Genomic DNA, 24,133 nt, shown 5'->3' with positions numbered 1-24,133 from the left:
GAAACGATTCGAAAGGAGTGGGTTAAAGTAATCTGAATTTAAGCAAAATTATAAATAATTCAACATGCTATCGACATAGAACAGTGAACACTTGATCGGCTTGCAAAGACTGCCATCCTGTGGATATTATTATATTACATTTTAAAAGGCTGAGGTATTGCACGTAATTGACTTTCTCGCTTATTAGCAGTTTGAATACCTCCCTTTGCACAAGGGATATAAAAGAGATAACCAATAAATGTCATAACCAAATAAAATCTGTAAGGACTATAAATGTATATATGAGCTTTCTAGTTATATTATTTCTCTACTTGAACAATGTATCTTTACGTTTGTTATGTACCCACAGGCGTATATTGAGATACGAGAAATTAACTCGGTATTTCAGTTGAATCTGGTCTGCAAGTCTTTATCCGCGAAAATGAGCGCCTTGTAGATTAGGAAATCAAGGGAATAAACACATTTAGCTTTATTGAGTCCTTAAAAAACCAAATGTTCCTCAAGTATTCTTGTGTGGGCAACGATTTAGATTTCCGAGGGAAAACTGAATGAGGACACTGGATGATGTTAATGTCTAGGATGACATATATTACAATATATGTTAACTTTCGTGATGCTCTCGCACGAAAGCCGACTGTGCCCTCAGCGGTGCGGGAGTCGCAGTTTACCGTGGGGGCACATGTGAGGGATGTACTGGCGCACAGGAAGCAGGAAGTGGCTCTGGTCCATCTTTGAGCTCTTTGTAAATGAAACGGTTCCCCAGGTCCCTTCTGCAGGTGCTACTCTTAAGCTGCAGGATTTAAGATTTTTCTCTCTTCTTTTTTTGTTGTTGTTGTTTTGCAAAACGCGCTATACCTTTCCGCGGAGAAAAATAACGATCGCAGCGTTTGCCCGTGACTGTAAAACAATTTTTATAAGTCCTGTCTAGTTCTAGGAAGAACATGGACAGCCGGGCTTGCAGTTGGGAAAATGTACTCAACTTGGTGCTTTGATCGGTTTCGGAGAAAACATTTTCCGATCTTCAGATTCTGTTTTACGGTGAGTTAAAAAAAAAAGGACCGTCTCAAGGATTTAAAAAATGTGTGCATTTCTCTTAACATATGGTAGCAACAGCAATACAAAACGTTATAATAGGAAACTACCTTAACAACAAAACTGATAAGATGCCATCAGTGCTGTTGTAAATGTAGTTTTCTTTAAAGATGTTTTGATTCTGTATTGATGTTTCGAAGGTCTGCAGGGGGTAGTTTCGTTTTGACAATGGAATATAAAACGGAAAGCAGTTTATTGGGGAATTTGCTGTAATTATCCTGGGCAGGTAACGGGAAGTTGTTACAAGTGGCCTTGCATCAAAGATTTTATTTGGTAAATCAGGACCTTATTTGTTTTCACTGTGGAGAAAAAATAAATTGCTTGTTGATCACGTGCTTTTGCAGCTTTTAAAATACTATATCGGCGAATTCCTTAACGGAATAAATGAAGTCAGTGTTCATCGTAAAAACATGCGCCGAAACACAGCAACACTTTCAGCCCCACTTTAAATTAATTGCTATGCCAGTAAACGTCGATTACTTTAATTTACAGCCGATTTTTTTAACCATTGCATCTTGTTTTAAGTATTGCTTCCCAGTTCCCACGAAGTCCTTACATACGCAGTGTCTAAAGGCAGTTAGGGAAATTATTGAATGCAAGTTTTTGTAAACGCACAGAATATGCATGTTCTATGCAAATACAAACGAGACCTGACAATTGCAGATTTATAGTAGTTGATATGACTGAAAATGAAGGCGTCTTGATTGCTACCCCTTGGTTACATGGCTTTACTCTACTGACATCACACCTGTTTTGTGTTTTAAGTCTTAAAATTAAAGCAGAAGTCAGCAATGGATGTCCTGTTGATGTGTGTCGGTCATATTACACATTTTTCAGTCCACCTCTTGCGTTCATTCTTAAGGAGAACTAAAGGGCTAAAGGAGCCGTTTATTTTCAACTCCTTTCTGGTGTTTTGCTTGATTGCAGGTAGTTGCATAATGACGCCAATCTCGGACATGTTCCACTTCACGTTTGGGACGCACGGCGACTCCGTCCTGCAGAGGATGAACATGCTGCGGGAGGAGAGACGCTTCTGCGACGTCACCCTGCGCATCAGCAACTCCGAGTTTCACGGCCACAAGGTGGTGCTAGCGGCCTCGTCGCCCTTCCTCCGGGACCAGTTCCTGCTCCACGAGTCGAGGGAGGTGAACGTGTCGGTGCTCCAGAACGCGGAAATCGGCCGGCGGCTGATGCTGTCCTGCTACACGGGCGTGCTGGAGTTCCCCATGAGGGAGCTGGTCAGCTACCTGACGGCTGCCAGCGCCCTGCAGATGAGCCACGTGGTGGAACGGTGCACGCAGGCCGTCTCTCAGTACCTGGACCCCACGCTGGCCAACCTGAAGCAGGAGAGGGGTTCGGAAGACGCCTTGTCGGAGCCGGAGAGGGATCCCGGCTCCGCGTCCGTCAGCGGGGAGGAGGCCCAGGAAGACGGCGAGTTCGACTTGGACTCCGAAGACAGCGTCCAGATCGTCCAGACCGAGACTCTTCCGAAAAGCCCGCTGGACTGGGGGCCGGCGCCGGGCAGGAGGGCCAGGCCGTACTCTCCCGCTCTGACGCCGGAGGGTCACGTACAAGCCGACTTGGCGGACAGTTCCTTGGACCAGGACGAGGACAGTGGGGACATTTACATGCTCGCCGCGCACGAGCTACAAGTCCAGGGCTTGGCCTCGGGGGACCTCGCCTCGCAGGAGGGGGGTTTCCCGAAACGTTGCGGAGGGAAACCGTCCCCCACCAGCAAAGTCGTGTCGGGGGGCAGCTTCACGGAGCACGACGTCTTGCTGCAGAGGCCTTACTACTGTCGCAAGTGTGGTCGGGTGTTTCAGCACCTGGAGAACTACATGTGCCACGTGAAGGAGCACAAGCTCTACCTGTGCCTGCTCTGTGGGAAGACCTTCTCCCAGAAGAGCAACCTCACCCGGCACATCCGCGTGCACACGGGCTTCAAGCCCTTCGAGTGCCCCCTCTGCAAGAAGGCCTTCAGCCAGAAGGCCACACTCCAGGACCACATCAACCTCCACACGGGGAGCAAGCCCCACAAGTGTAACTACTGCGCGGTGCACTTCGCCCACAAGCCGGGCCTGCGGCGGCACCTGAAGGACATTCACGGAAAGAGCAGCCTGGAGAACATGTCGGAAGAGCTCCAGGCCACCGAGGTCGACAGTCTGCAGGAAAAACAGAAAATCTGTCTCTTTTATGACGCTTAAAGTCCATTAATGAGGAACGGTCATGGGTTGTTGGTTCGAGTCACCCTTAGACCATCAGTTTCCGAAACAGGGCGGTGGGGAGGTGGCTCTGTGGCTGGAAGGTTGCCGGTTCGTATCCCGTGGCCGGCAGAGGAATCCTACTCCGTTGGGCCCCTGAGCAAAGGCCCTTCACCCCAGCTGCTCCAGCTGTATAAATGGCTGACCCTGCGGTCTGATCCCAAACTTCTCTCTCCTTGTCTGTGTGTCTCATGGAGAGCATGCTGGGTTCTGCGAAAAAGACAAATTCCTAATCCAAGAACTTGTAGATGGCTAATAAAGTGATCTTATCTCTCTTAGGGATAATTACATCTTGACTACTTAGGCGGGTGATTCGTTCAATTAGCTTGGCCGGTCCTAAGTTAATTGAACCGGTCACCTTAATGAGCTGACCAAAATTCGCGTGTTACACGTCTTTATAAAGGCCTAGAAGAGTGACCGATGAGACTTGCTGGTTTGTGGCTGTCTAGAATCTTGTCTGGCCACCCGATTGCCTGGTTTGACAAGACACCCTCACAAACTGATCTGCCGTTGCAAGCCGACTTCATGGGGAAAACAGAAGATGTTTAGGCGAACAAACACGAGGGGGGGGGGGAACGTTTTGCACTTCACTAGCCATTTTGTTTCCCACGTTCTGGGAGTACGTTTCACGCCACAGATGGTCTCCACTTTTGGATGCCCAGATCACAAGGATCAAAAATCCTTAAACGCTGAGAAGGGCTTTTTACCAGAGACTATTAGAAAACACCCAAATGACTAATCGTGTATAGGTACTCTTCACTGTGGGATTGTGACCTCCTAAACAAGTCTTCGTGGTTCCTGTCTGTGCTCTGAGTTATTCAGCGTTTATACGGTCTTCTACAAAAAGAAAGGAGAGTACTGCATTGAATTACTGTGTTTCATTAGATCTAGACACCATAAGTTGGTAGGCATGATTATGGTAGGCTTTATTAAGCACTTGTGTACCCTGTGGAGAATATAGAAAAAAAGGTTTTTATTGTTAAAAGGTACACTGAAAAGAAGATTGTAGAACACAGCCAATAAATCAGGAATTGTTGGTCGTTTAGGTTTTAGCTCAAGAGTTTATATTCCTTTGGGTGTCCACTGGTTTCCAGGAGTAATAAATGTGGGTTTGTTTGGTGCTCAACTTATTTACTCTCATTGTCATGTGCAGGAGAGGGTGTTTGCTTGCGTCGCTGTTGAGTTCAGCAAAACTCCCTTCAGAATTTCCTTGACCAACCAGCGCAGGAAGTCTCTGCCCCTCTTTCTTAGCAAAGCAACACCATGAAGGTCCGACTTGATTCCTATTCTTTAACAGCGGTAACCAGTGGACTTATTGCACGTCAGGTGGGATTCACATTTTGATTACAATAATATGGCTGCCAATCAGATTCCAGTGTCCTGGCAGGGAAATGTCATGGTCCCATTATCCTCTGAGCTCGTGGTGGGGTTGGAGTTTATAATACATCACATCCTACTATTCTCACTCCCACATCTGCTCCTGCTAACATCGGGAGGTGGCGCAGTGTATCAGTGCAATAGTCTATACAATCAGCATTTCCCATCCCTGTTAGCATGAATATGCTAGTTTGTGTTCAGATACCGTGCCTATAGAACGTCTACACACCCTTTCTAAAGTAACACATTTATTGTACCTTTCTTAAAACATTGTAACACGCCGTCTCCAAGTGAGAAACAGCTGCACAGAGAATTCTGAAAAGTAATTACAAATGAAAACCAAGAAAAGACTTTCTACAGGCACTGTAGATGCAACAGAAGCATTGGTTTGATTTTCTTTTATTTTTTCGGTGCTTGCAATGTTGTAAAAGTTATTGCCAGTGACAATGCTGTTATTACTTACCTTTTGTTTCTAGCTATGCCTATTTCTGAAAAATCATTCTACACAGGAAAATAGGCCAAGCGGATTTTACAATTCTTAAGTAACACTGTATCAGGGGCTGGCAAAGTGTACTCATCAAGAGTGAGACGCACACTTTGGGGTAGAATCTCACACTGAAGTCTCTAAATGTCATTCATTACATACATACTCCTGAAAAACAAAAAATGCAGGACCCCCCCCCCAGAGATAGAACACAGTTGGGTGGATCGTGAATTTCATTTTCTGGAGCCCTTCAAGACAAATTGTGGCTATTGTGATTTACAGAGTAATGGGTATGCAAAATGCTTGCAAAGGCAGCACCTGCGATGTGGACTATTCATTGAGTATGAAAAACGAGCTTGTCTGACATCATACCACTACAGTGTTATTCTGGAACAGTGTTTCCCATTTGTGGTCCAGGAGTAATCCTATTCTTTCTGGATTTTGTTGCGCCCTTGATTAATTCAGCTTGTGAACTCTGTTTCAACTTGTTTCAAAAATTGTAGCTCTCCTTTCGCAATCTACACAGCCAGCTGGTAGGAATGGCTCTGAAACACTCGCATCTAATCTCTCTAGGGATCTATGGATCCTCTGTTATAAGCTTAACAACGAATTAAGGCTAATGTCTAACTTGATGAGAGTTACAAGTGAACTGGTGTAACTTGTAATTGTGCAAGTCAAATCTTTATGCAACTAGAAAAGAACACTACAAAAAAGTTACACATTGTATTATCCTTTTTTTTTTAGTTTTATGGAGGATTTTACCCTTGTTTCTTGTTTTACCATGATAACCAACTAGTCCTTAGAGGAATGAGTTTCTGAAAATGGCTTTGTTGTACCTATCTGAAATGTGAGTAGTTCTTCATATATCTTTTCAGTTACTTTCCTCTTAAAATGTCCTTCAGGATTTAGTCTGTCTAATGTCGCTTATAGCAGCTGGGGAAGTAGTTGCAAATATATTGTGTTGTATCCTTAAGTTGCATCAGAAAAACAGCGGTCTTTAGGAGTAATCCCAACGGGAAAGGAGGAGGATAACTGGAAAATGAGGCAGGTTTATGTGTAAGTCTAAAACCAACCAGGATCTGTGCATTAAAAATCAAAACAACACATGGATTAAGTAGCTGCAGAAATCCACAGTGAAGATTAATTCCGCTGTATTTTGTGGAACTTATTCTTCTCGTAAAGAAACACTTCTGAAGGGATTTTCTGTATCGGAGGATCTGATGATAGGAACTATGCAGAAGAAAGAGTTTTAAAAGGAGCGTTTCTGTAATGTCAATAGGGAACCTCTATGTAGATGAGCTCTATGTAAATGTTTTATTTATTATTCTGGCTGCTTTGAGTCCGTGCTGTGTCATCAACCAAATGTTAAGGGGCTTCCCTGGGCAGTGATTGTGTGTTGTTGGAGAGAGAGAGATTGTCGGAGCTTAATCATGGAAAATGCAGAAGAAATAAAATAGCAAAGCAGACTCTCCTTGAATGTTTCCCCACCTCTACTGGCGTCATTGTTAGTGTCAATGTGATTTACATTTTTATTGGTGTCATCGCATAAATGTTCCTTATCTCCATAGGTATTGCTGTGTGTATATGTACTGTTATTCTTTTTCATGGGAAACACAGCAACTTTGTCCTGATGGGAGGGACACAAAGCTGCCAGTGTTCTGTTACTAATGACTAAAGGTTGGGAGACTTTTGTAGTTAGCTTGTATAGTAAGATGTTTTGATGATCAGTTGTAGGTAATAAATTTATTAAAACACTAGAAAATGTAAAACCACAGTCCCGATGTCATGTTGTGATCCTTTATTTTTTTTTGACACCAATAGCCACAAATACATACCATCTCGTGAAACCAGACTTTTACTACTCATTAAAGTGTACTATTCTCACTATCTTTGGGGGCAATGTAGCATAGTGGATACGTCTCTGGACTCATAAACTGGTTGGTTGTGGATTTGAGATCCCACTGTTGAATTTTGAACGAGGTACTTTAATAATAATAATTGCTTATACTTTTCTGGACGCTCCACTCAAAGTGCTTTACAGGTAAGGGGGATCCCCTCCACCACCACCAGTGTGCAGCCCCACCTGGATGATGCAACGGCAGCCAGAGTGCGCCAGTACGCTTCCCACACACCAGCTATCAGGGGGGAGGAGAGCAGAGTGATGGAGCCAGTTCAGAGATGGAGATTACTAGGAGGCCATGATTGGTACATTTGTAAAGGCCAACAGGTAATTTGGCCAGGATGCCGGAGTGACACTCCTACTCTTTTCGAGAAAAGCCTTGGGATTTTTAATGACCACAGAGAGTCAGGACCTCAGTTTTATGTCTCATCCAAAGGACGCCACCTTTTTACAGCATAGTGTCCCCGTAACTATACTGCGGCTTTAAGACCCACACAGACCACAGGGTGAGCGCCCCCTATTGGGCCCGCTAACACCTCTTCCAGTAGCAACCTTAGCTTTTTCAGGAGGTCTCCCATCCAGGTACTGCCCAGGCTCACACCTGCTGAGCTTCAGTGGGTTGTCAGATGTGAGTTGCAGGATGACATCCAGTACTTCAGTAACTCCAGTCCTTCCAGCTATGGACTGCTGGATTGCTGTGCACTATTGCATAGTCTTTCTAATGCGAAACACAGCTACTTTGAAGAGGCATTACTGATGACCAGCTTTACTGGGGCGATCACTGTGATTCTTCTGTATTCTTTCTCAAGGATATAAAAGCAATACATCATCCCGGATTTTAACTTGCATGTTGTGAGTCCAGAGACCTAACTCCTGCTGCACACTGCTGCCAAACACAGGGATCTAGAGCTCAAGAAGAACTGTCAATGCTGAGCTTCAAGCAGTTCTTTGTTTTACTTTGAGAATTCTTTTCAAACGGTTTGCCTCTAACCTCTGTAAAAGGCCTCTGAATTGTCAGACTGTGGCACTTCTGTGCATTGGAATTAATATCAAGCACTTCTTATGAAAGCTTTAAATTAAATATGGACAAATTTAGGTTTATTTTAAAAACTATATATGCCAAGTCAGGGGGCAATATCCATTATTTCCTAAACATAACTTTACATATCGCTGAACTTGATAATGAAAAGGGGACCGGAAAAAAAAAAACTTGACTGTTAGTATTGATCTAATGATACAATATATTGATCAGTTGATGTACTGTAAGTCTTAGTGCATCTCGATAATTACTGGATTTTTGCTACCAATATTAACTGTACTACAGTTTCCTATGTTGCGTTTCTTCAACAGGGCCATACAGTGTGATAGAGCTGATCAAACTGTGATTAAAACCATTTTCTGAAAAATATGAAATTCTTCCAGAACTAGAACTTGTGTGGCACTGCCCCACAGCTTTCACTTTTTTTTTTACTAAGTTGTGTTTTGGTTCGGATAAGATATACAGTGGCAAGAAAAGGTTTGTGAACCCTTTGGAATGACCTGGATTTCTGCATTAATTACTCTTAAAAATGTGGTCTGCTCTTCACCTAAGTCACAATATAAAACACAATCTGCTTAAACTAATAACACACAAACAATTGTACTTCTTCTTGTCTGTACTGAATACATTGTTTAAACATTCACAGTCTAGGTTGGAAAACGTATGTGAACCTCTAGGCTAATGACTTCTCCAAAAGCTAGTCAGGAGTCAGGTGTTCCAATCAATGAGATGAGATTGGAGGGGTGGGCTGCCCTATTAAAAAGGCACACAAAGCTTGGTTACTGACAGAGTCTACTCTTCTCAAGAAAGAGCTGTTCATGTGAACCATGCCCTGATCAAAAGAAATATCAGAGGACCTTAGAAGAATTGAAGAGATGCATAAAGCTGGAAAAGGCTACAAAAGCATTCTGTAAAGGCATGGGTGTTCATCAATCCACAGTAAGACAAATTGTCTACAAATGGAGGAAATTCAGTACTGTTGCCACTCTCCCTAGGAGTGGGCGTCCTGCAAAGATCAGGGCAAGAGCACAGCCTGCAATGCTGAAGGAGGTGGAAAAGCACCCTAGGGTAACAGCAAAGGACCTGCAGAAATCTCTTGAACTTGCCCAAGTCTCTGTTCGTGTGTCCACTATCTGAAAAGCACTGAACAAGAATGGTGTTAATGGAAGGACACCATGGAGGAAACCACTGCTCACCAAAAAAAAACACTGCTGGACGTCCCACGTTTGCACAAGACTACCTGGATGTTCCACAACGCCTCTGGGACAATGTTCTGTGGACGGATGGGACAAAAGTTGAACTCTTTGGCAGAAACGTGCAACGCTATGTTTGGAGGAAAAAAAGCACTGCACACGAACACCAAAACCCCATCCCAACCGTGAAGCATGGTGGAGGGAGCATCGTGGGGTTTGGGGGCTGCTTTGCTGCCTCAGGGCCTGGACAGCTTGCTATCATAGAGGGAACAATTAATTCAAAATTGTATCAAGACATTTTACAGGAGAACTGTCAGGGCAGGAGTCCGTCAACCTGAAGCTTAATGGACGTTGGGTGATGCAACAAGACAATGACCTGAAACACAGGACTAAATCAACAAAAGAATGGCTTAAACAGAAGAGAATTTGTGTTCTGGAATGGCCAAGTCAGAGTCCAGACCTCAACCCAACTGAGATGCTGTGGCATGACCTGAAAGCTGTTCATGCAAGGAATCCTAGAAATATCAATGAGCTGAAACAGTTTTGTAAGGAGGAATGGTCTAAAATTCCTCCTAACAGTTGTGCAAGTCTCATCAGCAGCTACAGGAGACATTTGGTGGGGTTATTGCTGCTAAAGGAGGTTCTACCAGTTACTAAATACAAGGGGTTCACATACTTTTTCCCACCTGGACTCTGAATGTTTAAACAATGTGTTCAATATTGACAAGAAGAAGGACACACAATTTTGTTTGTGCGTGATTAGTTTAAGCAGATTGTGTTTGTCTATTATTGTGACTTAGTTGAAGATCAGACCGCATTTCATGAGTAATTAATGCAGAAATCCAGGTAATTCCGAAGGGTTCACAAACTTTTTCTTGCAACTCTATTCAACAAACCACAGACGTTGAACAATACTGGTTCCATCACAATTATGCAATTTCCTGTCCAAGTAGTTGATGTACACTACAAAACTGCTTGATAAGATGAATAGTCATACTGTCTGGTGCCTGTATTTTGCAGCGTTCTCCCTACATAGTTTGTGTGTTTTAGGTGCCTTACTTCGATGGTTTAAAATAGAAAACGTGCAGTTCAACGTTGTGTACACAAGATGGCACGGTCTGGCTAGGAATATATTTTGGTTTCCTTACAGGGTCATTGGAGGTGACGTACACTCTCACTAATCTTTTATGGTGGTTTATTGCCGTCGCAGTTCAGTTTACTTGATCACCAAACAACTCGGCTGTCCTGCCAAGTGTGCTTCAATTAAACAACACGCCCGGCATGAGCTGTATGTAGCGTTGGTCCGTTCACGCATCTACCGTGTTGAGCACAGAGGTGGCCGAAGTTAGGAGATCTGAAGCGCACTACCACTCGTTGTGGTTTAAAGGTGTAACTGGTGAAAACATTAAAGACACAGGAGTAAACAGAGAAGGGCTTTATGAAATTCCGCCTTTGAGCACGTGTAAACTCTTCTACAGCGTGAATTAATGGGATTTCCAAGTTATAGATTTGCCAGCATTTGCAGACATACGTCTCCATCCTAAATAAGGGCCGGGGCTCGTCAGCGAGGTTGTGTGCTTTTGTAGGGCTTTGGACTTTAGCTCCTTTGAGGAAAAAAAAAACCCTCGGATAAATTAAGGGAGGACGTTTGCGTGGTTTTGAACAGCCTGCCGTCACCGGGAAAGCTCGACTCTCGTCCTTAATGGAGGCGAGCGTGTGGACTTTGAAAAGGCTCTTTTCGAGAATCGCTTATGGCAGATGATGGATGAACCCATCGCCTTCGCCTCCCCCCAGCTAAAATTCCGGACGAACTGCCAGTAAAAACCTCCTCACCCCCCTGAAAGTCACAACCCGTAAATACCCTGCGGCATTTTTCCCCGTCTGGGGAAAAAAAAGAGTGGTATCGCTTTAAATACTAATACGATACCTTATCTAGATTATTCTGGCTCCTCCTTTCTTCTGCTCATCAGTACATCTGCCATTTTTTCAGGACATAAAATCTGGAGCAAGAGGTAATATCTTTACTTTGAGATTGCTTGAGTACAACGTCGCCTTAATGGCGCTATTAGTGAAAGCACGTTTGGGGGGACTTTTATGTTGTTTTAGACTGCAGGCGAGTCTTGATACAGTGCGGGGTAGTAGTTGTTTTCAAACATGGACGCTAGACTTTGCTAGAGCCATCTCTAGATGCTCAAGTCCCAGGATTACCGTATCTAAAACGATTGAGGCTTCATTTAGTATTCGTGTCGCAGAAACAGGATTTGTTTGAGTCACGAGTTGGCTGCCCCCTACACTTTTTTTTTTTCATTTTACTCATCAGTGTGCCAAAGGTGCGTTAGTGGACCCCAGTCACGGTCAGGAAAAAAAGGGGCATCTCATCTAGGACAAGAGCTGTTGTGCATCCCCTCGGTGCCAAAGTGCTGTTTTAAAAAGCGCTTCATCTGACGCTGCCAGGTGTCGGCACTTAAAAATAATATAACACCTCATTCGCGGATATACGTACAGAGAGGCAGTGCGCATTCTGACAAAAGACATGCAAGTTATCTATTTTTATTGGCACATGGTTAATTAAGAATTACGTCCGTCTCCCCTGTCTAGAAGTACATATGTCAGCGCGTCACGTGACCCGGGTTGTGGGTTTTTTTTTGGCGACTGGAGCTGAATTCGTGAAGTCAACGGGCAGTTTTGAATATTTTCTCCGAAATCGAGGGCAGTTTTTTTTTTCTATGTACCTCTTGCGTTTAACAGTAAAGAGGACGCCTCTAATGGTGCATAGGCATAGCTTATTAAGTTTTACAGCTACACTTTTTTATGCAACAAAATGTCATGAACAGGATCATGTAATGAATTCAGGATCATGGGCTGAATTGATAGCTGTGTTGCTATATCAGCCTAACGTGTCGATATGCAATTTCTGCGTTCTTTTTCTTACGTTTTATGTCACCGCTTCATAGCTGACGAGTTACTTTATCGTTTTTTATGTGTCTGCAAAATGCATAAGACAAGTTCCTTTCCTGTTTGGCTCCTGATAAAGGTTTCAGTGTTTCCAGAGGAAGGGAAGAGACGAGTGACATGTACTTTAAAAATATAAGCACTCGGGATTGCTATAATTAATGAGAAGCTCAACTATTCGTGCTGTTTAGTGTTTACAGCTATATTTTAGAATTTTACAACCACCTACTACAATGTGTCTGCCAGAAAACACATGCATATTTCATTTTTGTTTCAGTTTATATGACCGACTTGCTTAACCTTATTCTCCCGAGACTACTGTTTAAATTTCCACAATGTTCTCAAATTACTGTGGTCACGATGAGCCCTAGCACTTTCCAGGAATAAAGACACCCTTCCACATCCTAGAAAAGATGAGGAAAAAATCCCAAGGGCTAATGAGCAAGAGATAGGGACCTCCTGACAGGTTTTCCAGTTGGATTTACCCAAACAAAGAAGTTCAGTTAAGTCAGAGGTGAGCTGAGCTGTTAACAACCAAAATTAACATATCTTTGACCAATTTAACAGGTTCTGCCAGTTCGTCAGGTGCTGGTGCTCTGAAGAGACTTCAAGAACCTGCAGACACAAAACCAGATTTGGCTTTTCCACAAATGGTCCCTTTTTTTTTATCTGTGCTTTTTTGTTTAACAGCGCTTTGGTGTTTCCAGGTTTACAAACCACAAACGCCTTTTCCACCACCCTTTCTCAGCCCTTTTTTAAATGAACTGTTTAATTATCTGATAAATGGCCCAAGGACCACGACACTCAAGTTGTTAACATTAATTAACATTGGCCACCTCATGAGTTCAGTCATTTTAATTAAGTTGCTGATTGCTGTTTTATAATAAGGGGTTCATGCCTTGGTCAACCAAATAATTTTACACTTTATTTAACAGGGTGGTATATAAGGTTTTTAATGTTCGAGTCGTACACATTTTTGTTAATTAATAATAATAATTGCTTACACTTATATAGCGCTTTTCTGGACACTCCACTCAAAGCGCTTTACAGGTAACAGGGATCCCCTCCACCACCACCAATATGCAGCATCCACCTGGTTGTATAAAGGACCACCATTTCACTTGTTGTTCTAAAACCTGTTCTTCTTTTTTCTCGATGTGTTAAGAAACACAATGCAACTTCAGAAGGCTCTATATTAGTTTCTGCCAGACGTCCACCTAAAAACTACTGACAATTTTGTGCATTAAGGTGACCAAACCCCTCTAATTCAATATGGGAAGAAACAGCACTCAACCACATAATATCGCTTCCAGTAAAGCATGGCAGAAATAATATTCACTCTTCTGTAAGCCTGGGAGCTAGGCTTCCTTCTTCAGCGTGACACCAACGAGAAGGCTCTGACACTTTTTACTGCAACTCGTGTCTGTTTATCCCACACACGTTTTGAAGTCCTCGCTGTAGATGAGGAGCACACCGACATGAACATATCTGTGTTAAGTGACGTTCCTGTCAGTTCCCAACGTCATTCTGTTATTTAGTTATATTTCGCTTCGTTTCCACAGGCCTGGTGAAACATGACTCACAATCCGGTGATCCTTCAGTTCAAGTTCTCGAACTATGGAGATTCCATGTTGCAGAAAATGAACACCCTGAGGAAGCAGAGCCGGTTTTGCGACGTAACGGTACACATTAATGACCTGGAGGTGCCGGGGCACAGGGTGGTGTTTGCGGCTGGTTCTCCATTCCTGAGGGACCAGTTCTTCCTGAATGATTCGAAGGAAGTCAAGATCTCTATGTTCCAGGACTCGGAGGTTGGGAAGCAGCTGCTGCTGTCCTGTTACACGGGGGCTCTGGAGTTCCCCGAGCTGGAACTTGTCAACTACTTGACCGTGGCCAGCTTCCTTCAGATGGGGCACATCGTGGAGCAGTGCACCCGGGCCTTGTCCAAGTTCATCAAGCCGAGAGACGCCCTGAATGACGAGAGGCGTCCCAAGAGCCCCGAGAAAGCAACCGAGTTGCCTGCTGAGCCCGTGGCGGTGGACGTGGACGAAGAAGAAGAGGAGGAGGAGGAGGAGGAAGAGGAGGAGGAGGAGGAGGACGACGAGGTCATCATGCAGCCCAGGTCTCCGCCGCCGCAGCCGGAGGAGGAAAACCCGGACGGCGAGGAGGACGGCGCCATCACCATCGTCAAGGTGGAGTCCATCGCGGATGTTTCCAACAGCAAGCTGCAAAATCACTTCCCCAGCCCTGTCCCGGCGTCTCTCCACAGCCCCGAGCCCCAGCACTCCCTCATCAACTCCACCGTCGATACCCGGATGGGGGACATAGTGGCACAGCAGTCTCAAAGCTACAGCGTCACTACCAACGCCGCTGCCCTGCTTTCTGGGAAAACTGCATTTGGGGGGCACTTGAGATCCTCGGACAAGGGCCTCCAGTGGTACCACCAGTGTCCCAAGTGCGCCCGGGTCTTCCGCCAGCTGGAGAACTACGCCAACCACCTGAAAATGCACAAGCTCTTCATGTGCCTGCTGTGTGGCAAGACTTTCACCCAGAAGGGCAATCTCCACAGGCACATGCGCGTCCATGCGGGCATCAAGCCCTTCCAGTGCAAGATCTGCGGGAAGACGTTCACGCAGAAATGCTCGCTGCTCGACCACCTCAACCTCCACAGTGGGGACAAGCCCCACAAGTGCAACTACTGTGACATGGTGTTTGCGCACAAGCCTGTCTTAAGAAAGCACCTCAAGCAGATCCATGGAAAGAACAGTTTTGACAATGCCAATGAAAGAAACCTCCAAGAGGTCACCATAGATTTTGACTACAGCAGGATCCAAGACAGCAACACAGACAGTGATCAAGCCTTGACCATTGAAGAGCCCATGTAGTCTTCATTTCATTTCGAACCCCGGAACACTGGTGTGCTCAGACATTTTTAAAATAGCTTTTTTCAGAAGGTTAATACCAAATGTTTTGTTTTGTTTTTTTACAGTACAGACCTCAGTTCAAAGCTGCAAAGAACGCTGTAGAAGATTATTTTATTTCCTAGCTGTGTTCATAGTGGAGTTAGAGGGCTTTCTTTCTGTCTTGTACAGGAATGTACTTTAGGATGTTCTTATTTGCTGTATCCTGTAGTAGTTGTTCCTGAAGGGATTTTTATAGCTCTCTTCTATGTTCACTGGCATATTGTGTAGAACTAGAGAAAAACGTCTCTACAAAAATAGTTTTGTAGATGTTAGATGACTCCAGCCAAAATGCTCAAATAGGAAAAAATATTCTAAGCACTTATTCAGCAATTACCAATCCAGCTTTTGTGGCCAGTATACAGTACGTCATACATAAACAGTTTTGTCCTTAGCGTCAACTTAGTGATCCAAGCCAGACTGTCACAACCTCCTGTTGTGATGCGAACCGTTTCGATTTTATTGCTTCTTTTAAGGAACTGTCATGGAAAAACATGACAAACCACTGTTTTTAAATGGGCTCCTTCTGGCATAATTTTCCCACAGAACTGCAGTTCTCTGAAACGTCAATGGGTGGTGATGGGAAAATTTGATAACTAGGAAAAAAAAACAATCAGTTTTGTGTTATTGGTTCTGTCAGGAACAAAAACAAAACCCTCGAGTGTCTCTGCTCAGAGAGCAAAGGCTGGGAGATGCTCTGTATTGAAATCTTTTAATGTATCGTCTCATGTTCTGTGGATCCTGACATTTTAATGAGGCGATAGAAAGTTGGCAGAAGCAGGTTTTGGCAGAAAGCGTCTTGTCAGAATGTTTCAGAAACTGCCTGTGCGCATACAGTTGTGACGTTCTGAATGGCTTTCGTCTGGTGATCATGCTGGCTTACCGTTCTTGCCTGTTCTGTACCAACTCACAGAACGAATGGGAAGGACAGTATCAGGAGGAAAGGAGAAAATGCCAGTAAGCTGTGAGACCACTGTAAAGACTTTCACAAAAGATTGAAAGTTTTACCACAGTGGAATAGGAGAATGCAAAATCCATAAAACATGGCAGGTTGGATATTCTATGACTCTATACACAGTATATTGAAACTGTGTTGTTTCAAAGACACTTTTCCAGGTGCTCTTCAGTGTGGATTGTAGTTGTGAGAACGGGCTCGATTAAAACTTTCTTTTTCATCTTAGGAAAGGTGCATTGAGATTCTCTCGTATAGCTTTTAGTCACAGAAACACAACCAGAAATACATTTAGCAGTTTTCGGGATCAGTTATTTTGAAAAACAAAACTACAGTAAGTTAAATAAATAAAATAATGACTTTTAATCCTGTTCAAGTGTGCTTTTCAATGAATAAAGCTTGCTGTCCTTCTGCATACAGGACCCCCTCTGGTTTGAACTAGTAGGCTCTGAGCTCTGTCAGATGGTATGTGTCTTTTCTACTACTATTTTGTACACGTGTGTCCTTCAAGACCATGTTTCCCTAACAGTTTTAATTCATGTGTTTCTCCAGCTTACGGCAAACAAACGTTTTTAATAGTTTTGTTTTCATTCCTACAAAACTGCAGGAGACCAGCAAAATTCCTTGTCCCAAAGAGGAGTTTATAACTCCTGCATCCTGTATTGCGTGCTATGCTACGTTTCTGTTTTTCCCTGTTCTCTTCCTACATCAGCATGAACTGATCTCTCCTATGTCAACTAATTAGAGAACATAAGCAGGTTAATAGCAGAAGGCTACCAGGCCAGTTATACTTGCCTTGGTACTTGCTTGATCCTAGAATCCTAGCAAACGTATTAATGTTTTCCCTTTTGTTCATGTTCAGGAAAGTGATTGAGGCAGTGGCCATGGGTCTTTTCTGATACGTGTGCTGATTTAAACTCTAGCAAGACCGCATCCTGGTCTTTGTTTTACTCCAGAGCCACAGCTCATATAAATACCATCTTTTCTGGTGCTGGAATGAGCTGGACAGCTTCCACATGAACGCTGGATGCCTTGTTGTCCGTGCTGCTCCAGAAACGCCATGTGCGTTCAGCCCACCTCTTTTCAAACTCTGTGGACAAGTCAGCAGTTCATTCTTCAGTTACACCTCGTTCCATCTGACGGGGTTCTTGGGTGTTTATTGGCCAGAGCAATTTGCTCAAAGAGAAGAGGAGTGTTTGGTTTTTGCTCAGGTACAGCCACAGCATGAGGGCAGGAAGGAGCTACTGGCTGAATTAAAGCTATTATGGTATTTCGGGGTGAGGAAGAATCAGCATTGACGAGGGCATTTCAAACCACAATAAAAGTCAAATGTACACAGTAACTTGTAAAACCTCCAATTTCCGTGCCAAAAGAGACCAAGTTTCCCAAGTGTGTGCAGCGCCATATTCTTAGAACGAGGCAACAAAACATCTGGTGAGGTGACGCGGCCCTGTGTCATTGTAAACAAGCAGGCTTGTGATTCCAGCTCTTTTAATCCAACAGAAATATTGCTCTCGACTTCGAGACGGTTTGCCAATAAATGGAATTTGTTAACTCTGCATGCAGATCCCTTTGGAACATTTCTGCGGTGAAATATCAGCTGCACGACCTGTGCTGAATTCTCTCGTGCGTCGCATTACACTAGTCACCACGGTGACTAGTGAGCAGGAAGCGCCTCATCACGTCGCGCTTCGTGGGAACTCTCGCTCCCGCCCCGTAGTGAGACCAGGGGTTTGCGACAACATGGCGACTTTTGACAAAGTTCGCGATTTTGTTCTTCATTCGAAATTTGTAACATGTTCCTATAACGTCACGGAATTTATTTTGTTACCGAAATTTAATAACCAGTCCGAGAAACTGGGACTGCAGTTCCCCTTTGATGCCAGGTGAAATGCAAGTATGGATCATTATGGACCGGATTTCCGAACTGCCAGAAAACTCTTCATTCAATCTTAATGGCCCATTTGTAGCTCTTTGATTCTTTTCCTTGCAGGTTGGCCTTTAAAACAACAGTCTTTTGGTATTGGGGGGGAAAATAAATTTGCCTGGTAGATATTAAAATTCAACACCCGGAGCACCGACTTAACGGCTTTCAGTCATTATAGCAAATCGGCATTATGTTTCTCCATTCGTTTGTACAAAGGTAGAAAACGATATCAATTGTACCTTGTGGATTTCCTTTCCACCTGGGAGGACAATTCAACTTCTACCTGGTGTAGGTAAATTAGAATTAAATAATTATTGAATTTTTATAGCACTCTTCATCCCAAAGGATGTGCTGTGTGCCAGTCATTCTATGCCAGCAGCCCCACTACTCTGCACATCCGGTGGACATGTGAGAAATTACTTCACCAGCTGAATGAATGCAGAACTTTAGGTAGAGCAGGTTTATGCAAGCCCCAAGTGTAAATTAACCAGGAGTCCTGTTACTTTGCAGCCTATCCATGCTATCCATGCTGACACAGCTAACCTCTTGAATTATATTCATTGTGCAATTACCTATAAACATTTTTGATGCATTGGGGAGTCATTGTGAACCACGTGAGCCAATCATTAAAAGCACTGGAAAGAAAGAAAATAGGTTTTTGCTTATTGACGTTTCATGTTTTGGCTAATAAGGTGATGCACTTACTTCTGACTCACTGGAGAAATCCGCTTACTTAAGAAACTGTCCTGCATTTCAATCAATCTGATTTTTTCCTTTTCGAGGGTGCCAGAGTATCAAATGTTTCTGAGCATTCTTCCCAGCTGTGTGTGTATGTTGTGTAAACACAGTCACTGCCATTGTTCCAGTTCAAGTTTATTGTCATTATACTCATATACAGGTATATGGTGTAACGAAATGCTATTTAGCTAGCTCTCAGACGATAAGTAGTACAAGAAACAATACAATTGTATAATAAAAGAAAGACAGAGACAACAGGCAGTGTGCAAAACAACAAAAGGTAACAGGTAATGTGCAAAACAACATCAGATGTGCAAAACATGCATCAACAGGATGAGATAAAAGGATAGAAATTATGAGGAGTGAGCTTTCTGACATGTAAGGTAGAGGTAGATTTCAATGTGTGTTTGAGTTTTTGGTAAGAAAGAAGGCACTGTGAGGTTCAGATCGTAGGTGAGAGAGGCTGGGAGTTTAATAGTTTGATAGTGCGGGGGTAAAAACTGTCTCGGAGTCTGGTAGTCCGGGCCCGAATGCTCCGGTACCATTTTCCAGATGGTAGAGGGACTTTGCATGGCTTTGTTTCATTTGCACATATCTCCTGTGTTCCAGAAATCCCGGCTCTAACAGTAAAATCAGGCTCGTCCAGCCAGTTATGCCTTTTAAGTCTTTTTTTGCTGTGTAAGTGCATGCCATCAGTCACTATTAGATTGTCAACAGACATTAGTAGCACAAGACGTTATGCACATATACTAAACGCCGATAAAGTCACGCTTCTTTAATGAACTCAGTAGGTGGCAATATTTCCTCTCCAGTTTTTGTAGCTGCTCTTTCCTGTTGCCATTCAAAAGCTGCTTGCTGTGGAAGCAGATACAGCCAGCACTCCTGCTATTGCGAGAGATTACTCTGGGATGACCGTAAGTCTTTCATATCACCTGTTAATAAGTTAAACAGGACTTTCTTTCACCTTTCCATGCATGTGACTTGGAGGCTGATACCAGGGGGTGACCCCTCATGCCTGGCTGGGGGTATCTTACAAGTATTGCCTAAACAGTGGAAGCTTAGTGTCTTCTCCATGTTTCCCTATATCACAGGAGTGTGTTACCCTGTTGCCAAGGATGATCTATAGAGGAGGCTCACTCTCCCATCAAACTGCCACTGCACTGACATGCTCTTGTGCCTGAAGTAGGTCAATAAGCATGTGCCCCTTCGAGTGTGTGTTCAGGAGTGTGCAGGAGTGTGCAGGAGGAGAAGAGACTTCAGTGGCAGTGGGTGTCGGGGGAGGGGTTTACAACTGAAACTGCTGAGCTCCTCTGAGCCTTCCCACCTGTCAAGTCATATTTAGACCTGTACTGTACCTCTACTTTAATTGGATATATATTTTTTTTACTTCAGCATATTGGATGTAAATGACAAAAATGACTTGCACTGAAATAGTGCAAGTAGATACATTGCTCCTATTTCTGATCTGTTTTCACATTTTACAAACACTGTCTGCAGATTTCTCAACTAGAGCACTCCGTACACTTAAACCAAAGAAGATGGAGGATCTCTTGTGATTACAGATTACAGGGAGAAAATGAAGTTGGAAGAGAGACAAGATCCGTAAAAGAAACAAATGCTCGTTCTCAAGTCAAGTTTCAGTTATTCTGTATCTCAGTAAATTCAGACCTTAAAGGTCTGATGTACTTAACCCATCTAGACCTATATATTTATATATACCTATAGATTTATATATTATTTTAGCGCTCATAAATAAAACTAAGGGCAGTCTGGTAGCGTAGTGGTTAACATTCCTGTCTTTGGAGTGCTGGGGCACTATCTGTGTGGAGTTTGTATGTTCTCGGGGCCTGTCTGTGTGTCTGGGTGTTCCCTGCTGTGCCCCCATTGCTTGCTGGGACACGCTCGGGCTCCCTGTGACCATGAATTGGATGCAGCAGTTAGAAAAAGGATAAAAAACTAATAGAAAGGTTGATAAAAGATATCTTTTTTTTCCCCTGGTACTGTACTGAGGACTAGCTAGTGGAAAGAAAACAGTACAGATAACGGTGGATGCAAAAATTGGGGAGATGTAATTAGTGGAGTACCACGAGTTTCTGTATTAGAACCACAGCTCTTGCTAATTTGTTGCAGTGATCTAGGTTCTGTAATAACACACTAGTCGAGTTCATAGACGATGCCAAAACAGGACGAAGAGAACACACATATTCAAAATCCTTGGAGGCAGTGGGAAATTCTGCTCCATGAATTATGTCAGAATCGGTGAGAAACACCAACCAGGGGTCACAAATGGAAACTCAGGGGATGTACACTTCAGATTTAGATCAGGAGGCACTTCGTTACACAAGGGCTGTGGGTGTCTGGAATAAACTACTAACAAAGCCCTTTGTTGAAACTGACACCAGTGTTTCTGTCCAGAAAAGACTTACCACAAAACAAATGGCCTTTTCCCGGTTATCTAACTTTTCTTATGTTCTTATGCAATGAAGATGTAAGAAACGCACTATTATTAGGCCATAAATGTCTGAATTATTTAAAAAAATGTCCGATGTAAGACAGGAATATCACTAGGTTAATTTAATTACACCTAAATTACGCTACTGGACAGCATACGAGTTACGACAGTATAAAAAAATACACAAAACGACCTCTGGTGTGGCAGTGAAAACACAAATTTGTGCAAAACCAACATCCAAACTACTTATTGGTGGTGGTCCCTGCAGCTCTTGGGTCCTGCCTTCTGTTTTGGCCCGTGGTACCTTATGTGTGGAGTCCGAATGTTGCATCTCGTCGGTTTTCTCTGGGTGCTCCAGCTGCCAGCCTCCTAAACACATGCGGGCATGGTCTTGGCATGTGAGAGCTGCCCTTGTGTGTGTGCCCCCTCAATGGACTGGCACCCCTAACTCCAGCTCAGTCCCAATTTTTACTTTATTTTGTACAGAATAGACTGCAGGTTACACTCTCCCTTTGGAACAAGTGAGTGGCTTTCTGCTAACGGACGGCTGGTCAAACTTGCAATGGTGTTTTGGATTTAGGGGCTGTGCTCTGGGCAGACAAATTCCATTATTATTAATCATGTTTCTGAACTCTCAGGAAGGAGTCGCGTTGGACAAAGGGAAAAAAATGATCTCAGCTCAAGAACAGATTCTGCAGCTCTGCATGATCATTTTTAACGTCTACAGTATTATTGTAATCTGCAGAAGTGCACGATCTGACCGAGCCGTTTTCACAAGCCACTGAATCACAAATCGTTCATATCTGTCAGTATGGTTTGTGCATAAACATACGTAGCATGACCTTACGTACTGATACATCAAGTAGAACGTCATAGAAAACGCTCGTAAGTCGTAGTAGCCCCAGGTCTTGCAGTTGAAAAAAAAAAATATTACCCTTGCACTTTCTTTTTCAGATACTCTTCTTACAGCACATTCTTGCACACGTTTCAAAAGGACACGCAGAGAACTGATATCTAATCTGCCTATCGTTGTTGTCGATAATGGTGGTGTCAAAAGAGACTTTATCCAAATTTGCAGGGGGAAAGTTTAGCATCCAGGTTACACCACAATACAAAGAGAGCTAACTTTACAGCAAGACGAGGTCTGCTTTCGGGAGAGAGAAAAAAAAATAGAGCAGCCAATGAAATGGTCACCTGTCTCTTTAAAATTGGTCGCAGCCTACGCCTCGAAAAGCGGCTTGTTCCGGCTTTGCCTCTTCACATCTTTATCCTTGCACGCCACACGAAAATAGTACCCCTCAAACAAGAACATACCAGGGGCGAATTACCCACGGGGTTTAAAATACCGGTTTCGTCTGAGGTGTCTGGCGTGGAAATGAAATTGCGTGGCCCAGATTTGGACGAACGGCCCCGGCTGGCTTGCGCGTCTTGTGCGTTGTGACAGGGCGGAGTGATACGAAGGTGCCGGAGCTCCCCGGTTCACAGCAGGACTGCCGAGCGAAACCGAGCGAAAATGTCGTCGCAGAGCCTGGAAACCTGCGCTAAAATCGAAACAAATGAGACCTTAAATTCCTTTTTATGACCCGCGGTTCATTGCCTTCTTTTTTTTTTTAAACGAAAAGAGAATATCCCTTTGCTTCTGTGAAGTTAAAGTTGCTCAACTGTGTTTTTTTCGCTTTTTTTTCCTCCCCTTTCCTCTCGTTTGAAAGAAATGAAAATAATAATGGATGATATTACTCTTTTACCGTAGTGCCTGAGGTAAGTAGTAAGAGCTAGCGACTTTATTGCGGGTCCAGCCGTGGGAACTGTGTTTTGGTGTTCAAGCCCGATCCATCTGTTGGATTGCATGAGGTTATGTAACTGCATTTTGGAGGAAAAAAAAAATCGACACTGTGTTGCCGAAGTGCGGAGAAGATACGGTTTGTTTACTATCAAAGCGCGGCGTCGAATTGAGCGTTGAGAAGGAACAGCTGCAGAGTTTGCCAAGTCCTAGAAAGGACCCGATCGCTGCTGTCAGAGGAGACTTTGGGGGAAATTTCCCGAAAACAGTGCTGCAAAAAAATTGCTAACTGAAAATCGAGCTTTCTGGAAACACGTTTGTGTCCTGCATGGGGGACGTTTTTGTGACAACGATGTTTTGCGTTGCGATCCTGGTCTCTAAGGGATCGTTAAGCCTTGTGTTCTGAGTTTAGGGCAGGCGATGCGATTTTCTGTAACTGCACGGCGTACGATGCCAGTCGTAGGTTTATTTTCTGCTGCTGTCGAGGTATATTGAGCTAATCGACAACTACTATTACGCGCAGTGCATTTCAGCAACTGTGCAACCAAGTAAATCGTGATCGTGCCGTATGTGGAGGAGCCGTTTTCTGCGTAGCAGCACGACGAGGAAAGTCATTACTAATGCACGGGACTGTTTTCCTGACACCTTTGGGGGATCTGGGGGGGGATTCTGTAGCAACACTTATTTCAGCCGACGAATGCAAAGTGAGCGGTGTTTGTGTTGCGTAAGAACCGTCGGGAGAAAATGAATTATTCAGCTGAACATTTCCGCGTACAGCACTTTCGTCTGGTTGGTGCCGCCCCCGGACCACGACAATAATCCGAGCTGCCAAAAGCTTTGCTTGCAGAAGTGGTGCGATCTTTATTTCTGTTTGTGCATATTCCGCCATTCGTTGAAGTAGTTAAAACGATTTCGGCCCCAAAGAGGTCCTCGTTAGGTTTTACGCTCTGGCTTTGAAACCCGAGAGTTGGAGAAGCGTTAAGGCAGGGGGTGGTATGAGCACATATGATATCGAGCAGGTCCGGC

At 43.8% G+C, this 24,133-nt stretch overlaps 3 protein-coding genes across 5 annotated transcripts in view; all 3 read left to right on the top strand.

The window, feature by feature from the left end:
- Positions 1–692: 692 nt before the first annotated feature.
- LOC102684288 (zinc finger and BTB domain-containing protein 26-like) lies at positions 693–6,988 on the top strand. Its single transcript, XM_015366559.2, has 2 exons — positions 693–1,038; positions 2,020–6,988. The coding sequence occupies exon 2, from the start codon at positions 2,031–2,033 to the stop codon at positions 3,294–3,296; it is 1,266 nt and encodes a 421-aa protein (XP_015222045.1). The 5' UTR covers positions 693–1,038; positions 2,020–2,030; the 3' UTR covers positions 3,297–6,988.
- A 4,181-nt stretch (positions 6,989–11,169) lies between these two features.
- On the top strand, positions 11,170–16,581 carry zbtb26 (zinc finger and BTB domain containing 26). Its single transcript, XM_015366508.2, has 2 exons — positions 11,170–11,358; positions 13,861–16,581. Exon 2 carries the CDS (start codon positions 13,873–13,875, stop codon positions 15,181–15,183), a length of 1,311 nt encoding a protein of 436 aa, XP_015221994.2. The 5' UTR covers positions 11,170–11,358; positions 13,861–13,872; the 3' UTR covers positions 15,184–16,581.
- Positions 16,582–22,587: 6,006 nt separating this feature from the next.
- The window catches only part of rc3h2 (ring finger and CCCH-type domains 2), a 42,904-nt gene continuing 41,358 nt past the window's right edge, over positions 22,588–24,133 (top strand). Inside the window, exon 1 of one of the 3 annotated variants that reach the window (XR_011183529.1) lies at positions 22,588–23,085. The gene's annotated coding sequence lies outside the window, so the exon portion shown is untranslated. The remainder of the gene's footprint in view (positions 23,086–24,133) is intronic. The other 2 variants (XM_069183519.1, XM_069183516.1) reach the window with 2 other exon arrangements.

This window comes from Lepisosteus oculatus, chromosome 24, assembly GCF_040954835.1.
Source record: "Lepisosteus oculatus isolate fLepOcu1 chromosome 24, fLepOcu1.hap2, whole genome shotgun sequence".
NCBI classification, from domain to species: Eukaryota; Metazoa; Chordata; class Actinopteri; order Semionotiformes; family Lepisosteidae; genus Lepisosteus; species Lepisosteus oculatus.
Note: the sequence above shows the minus strand (reverse complement) of the source record. Positions and strands in the feature narration are given on the sequence as shown.

Excerpts from the sequence above, each read along its gene's own strand:
- LOC102684288 (XM_015366559.2), top strand. The coding sequence starts at position 2,031 with ATGACGCCAATCTCGGACATGTTCCACTTCACGTTTGGGACGCACGGC.
- zbtb26 (XM_015366508.2), top strand. The coding sequence starts at position 13,873 with ATGACTCACAATCCGGTGATCCTTCAGTTCAAGTTCTCGAACTATGGA.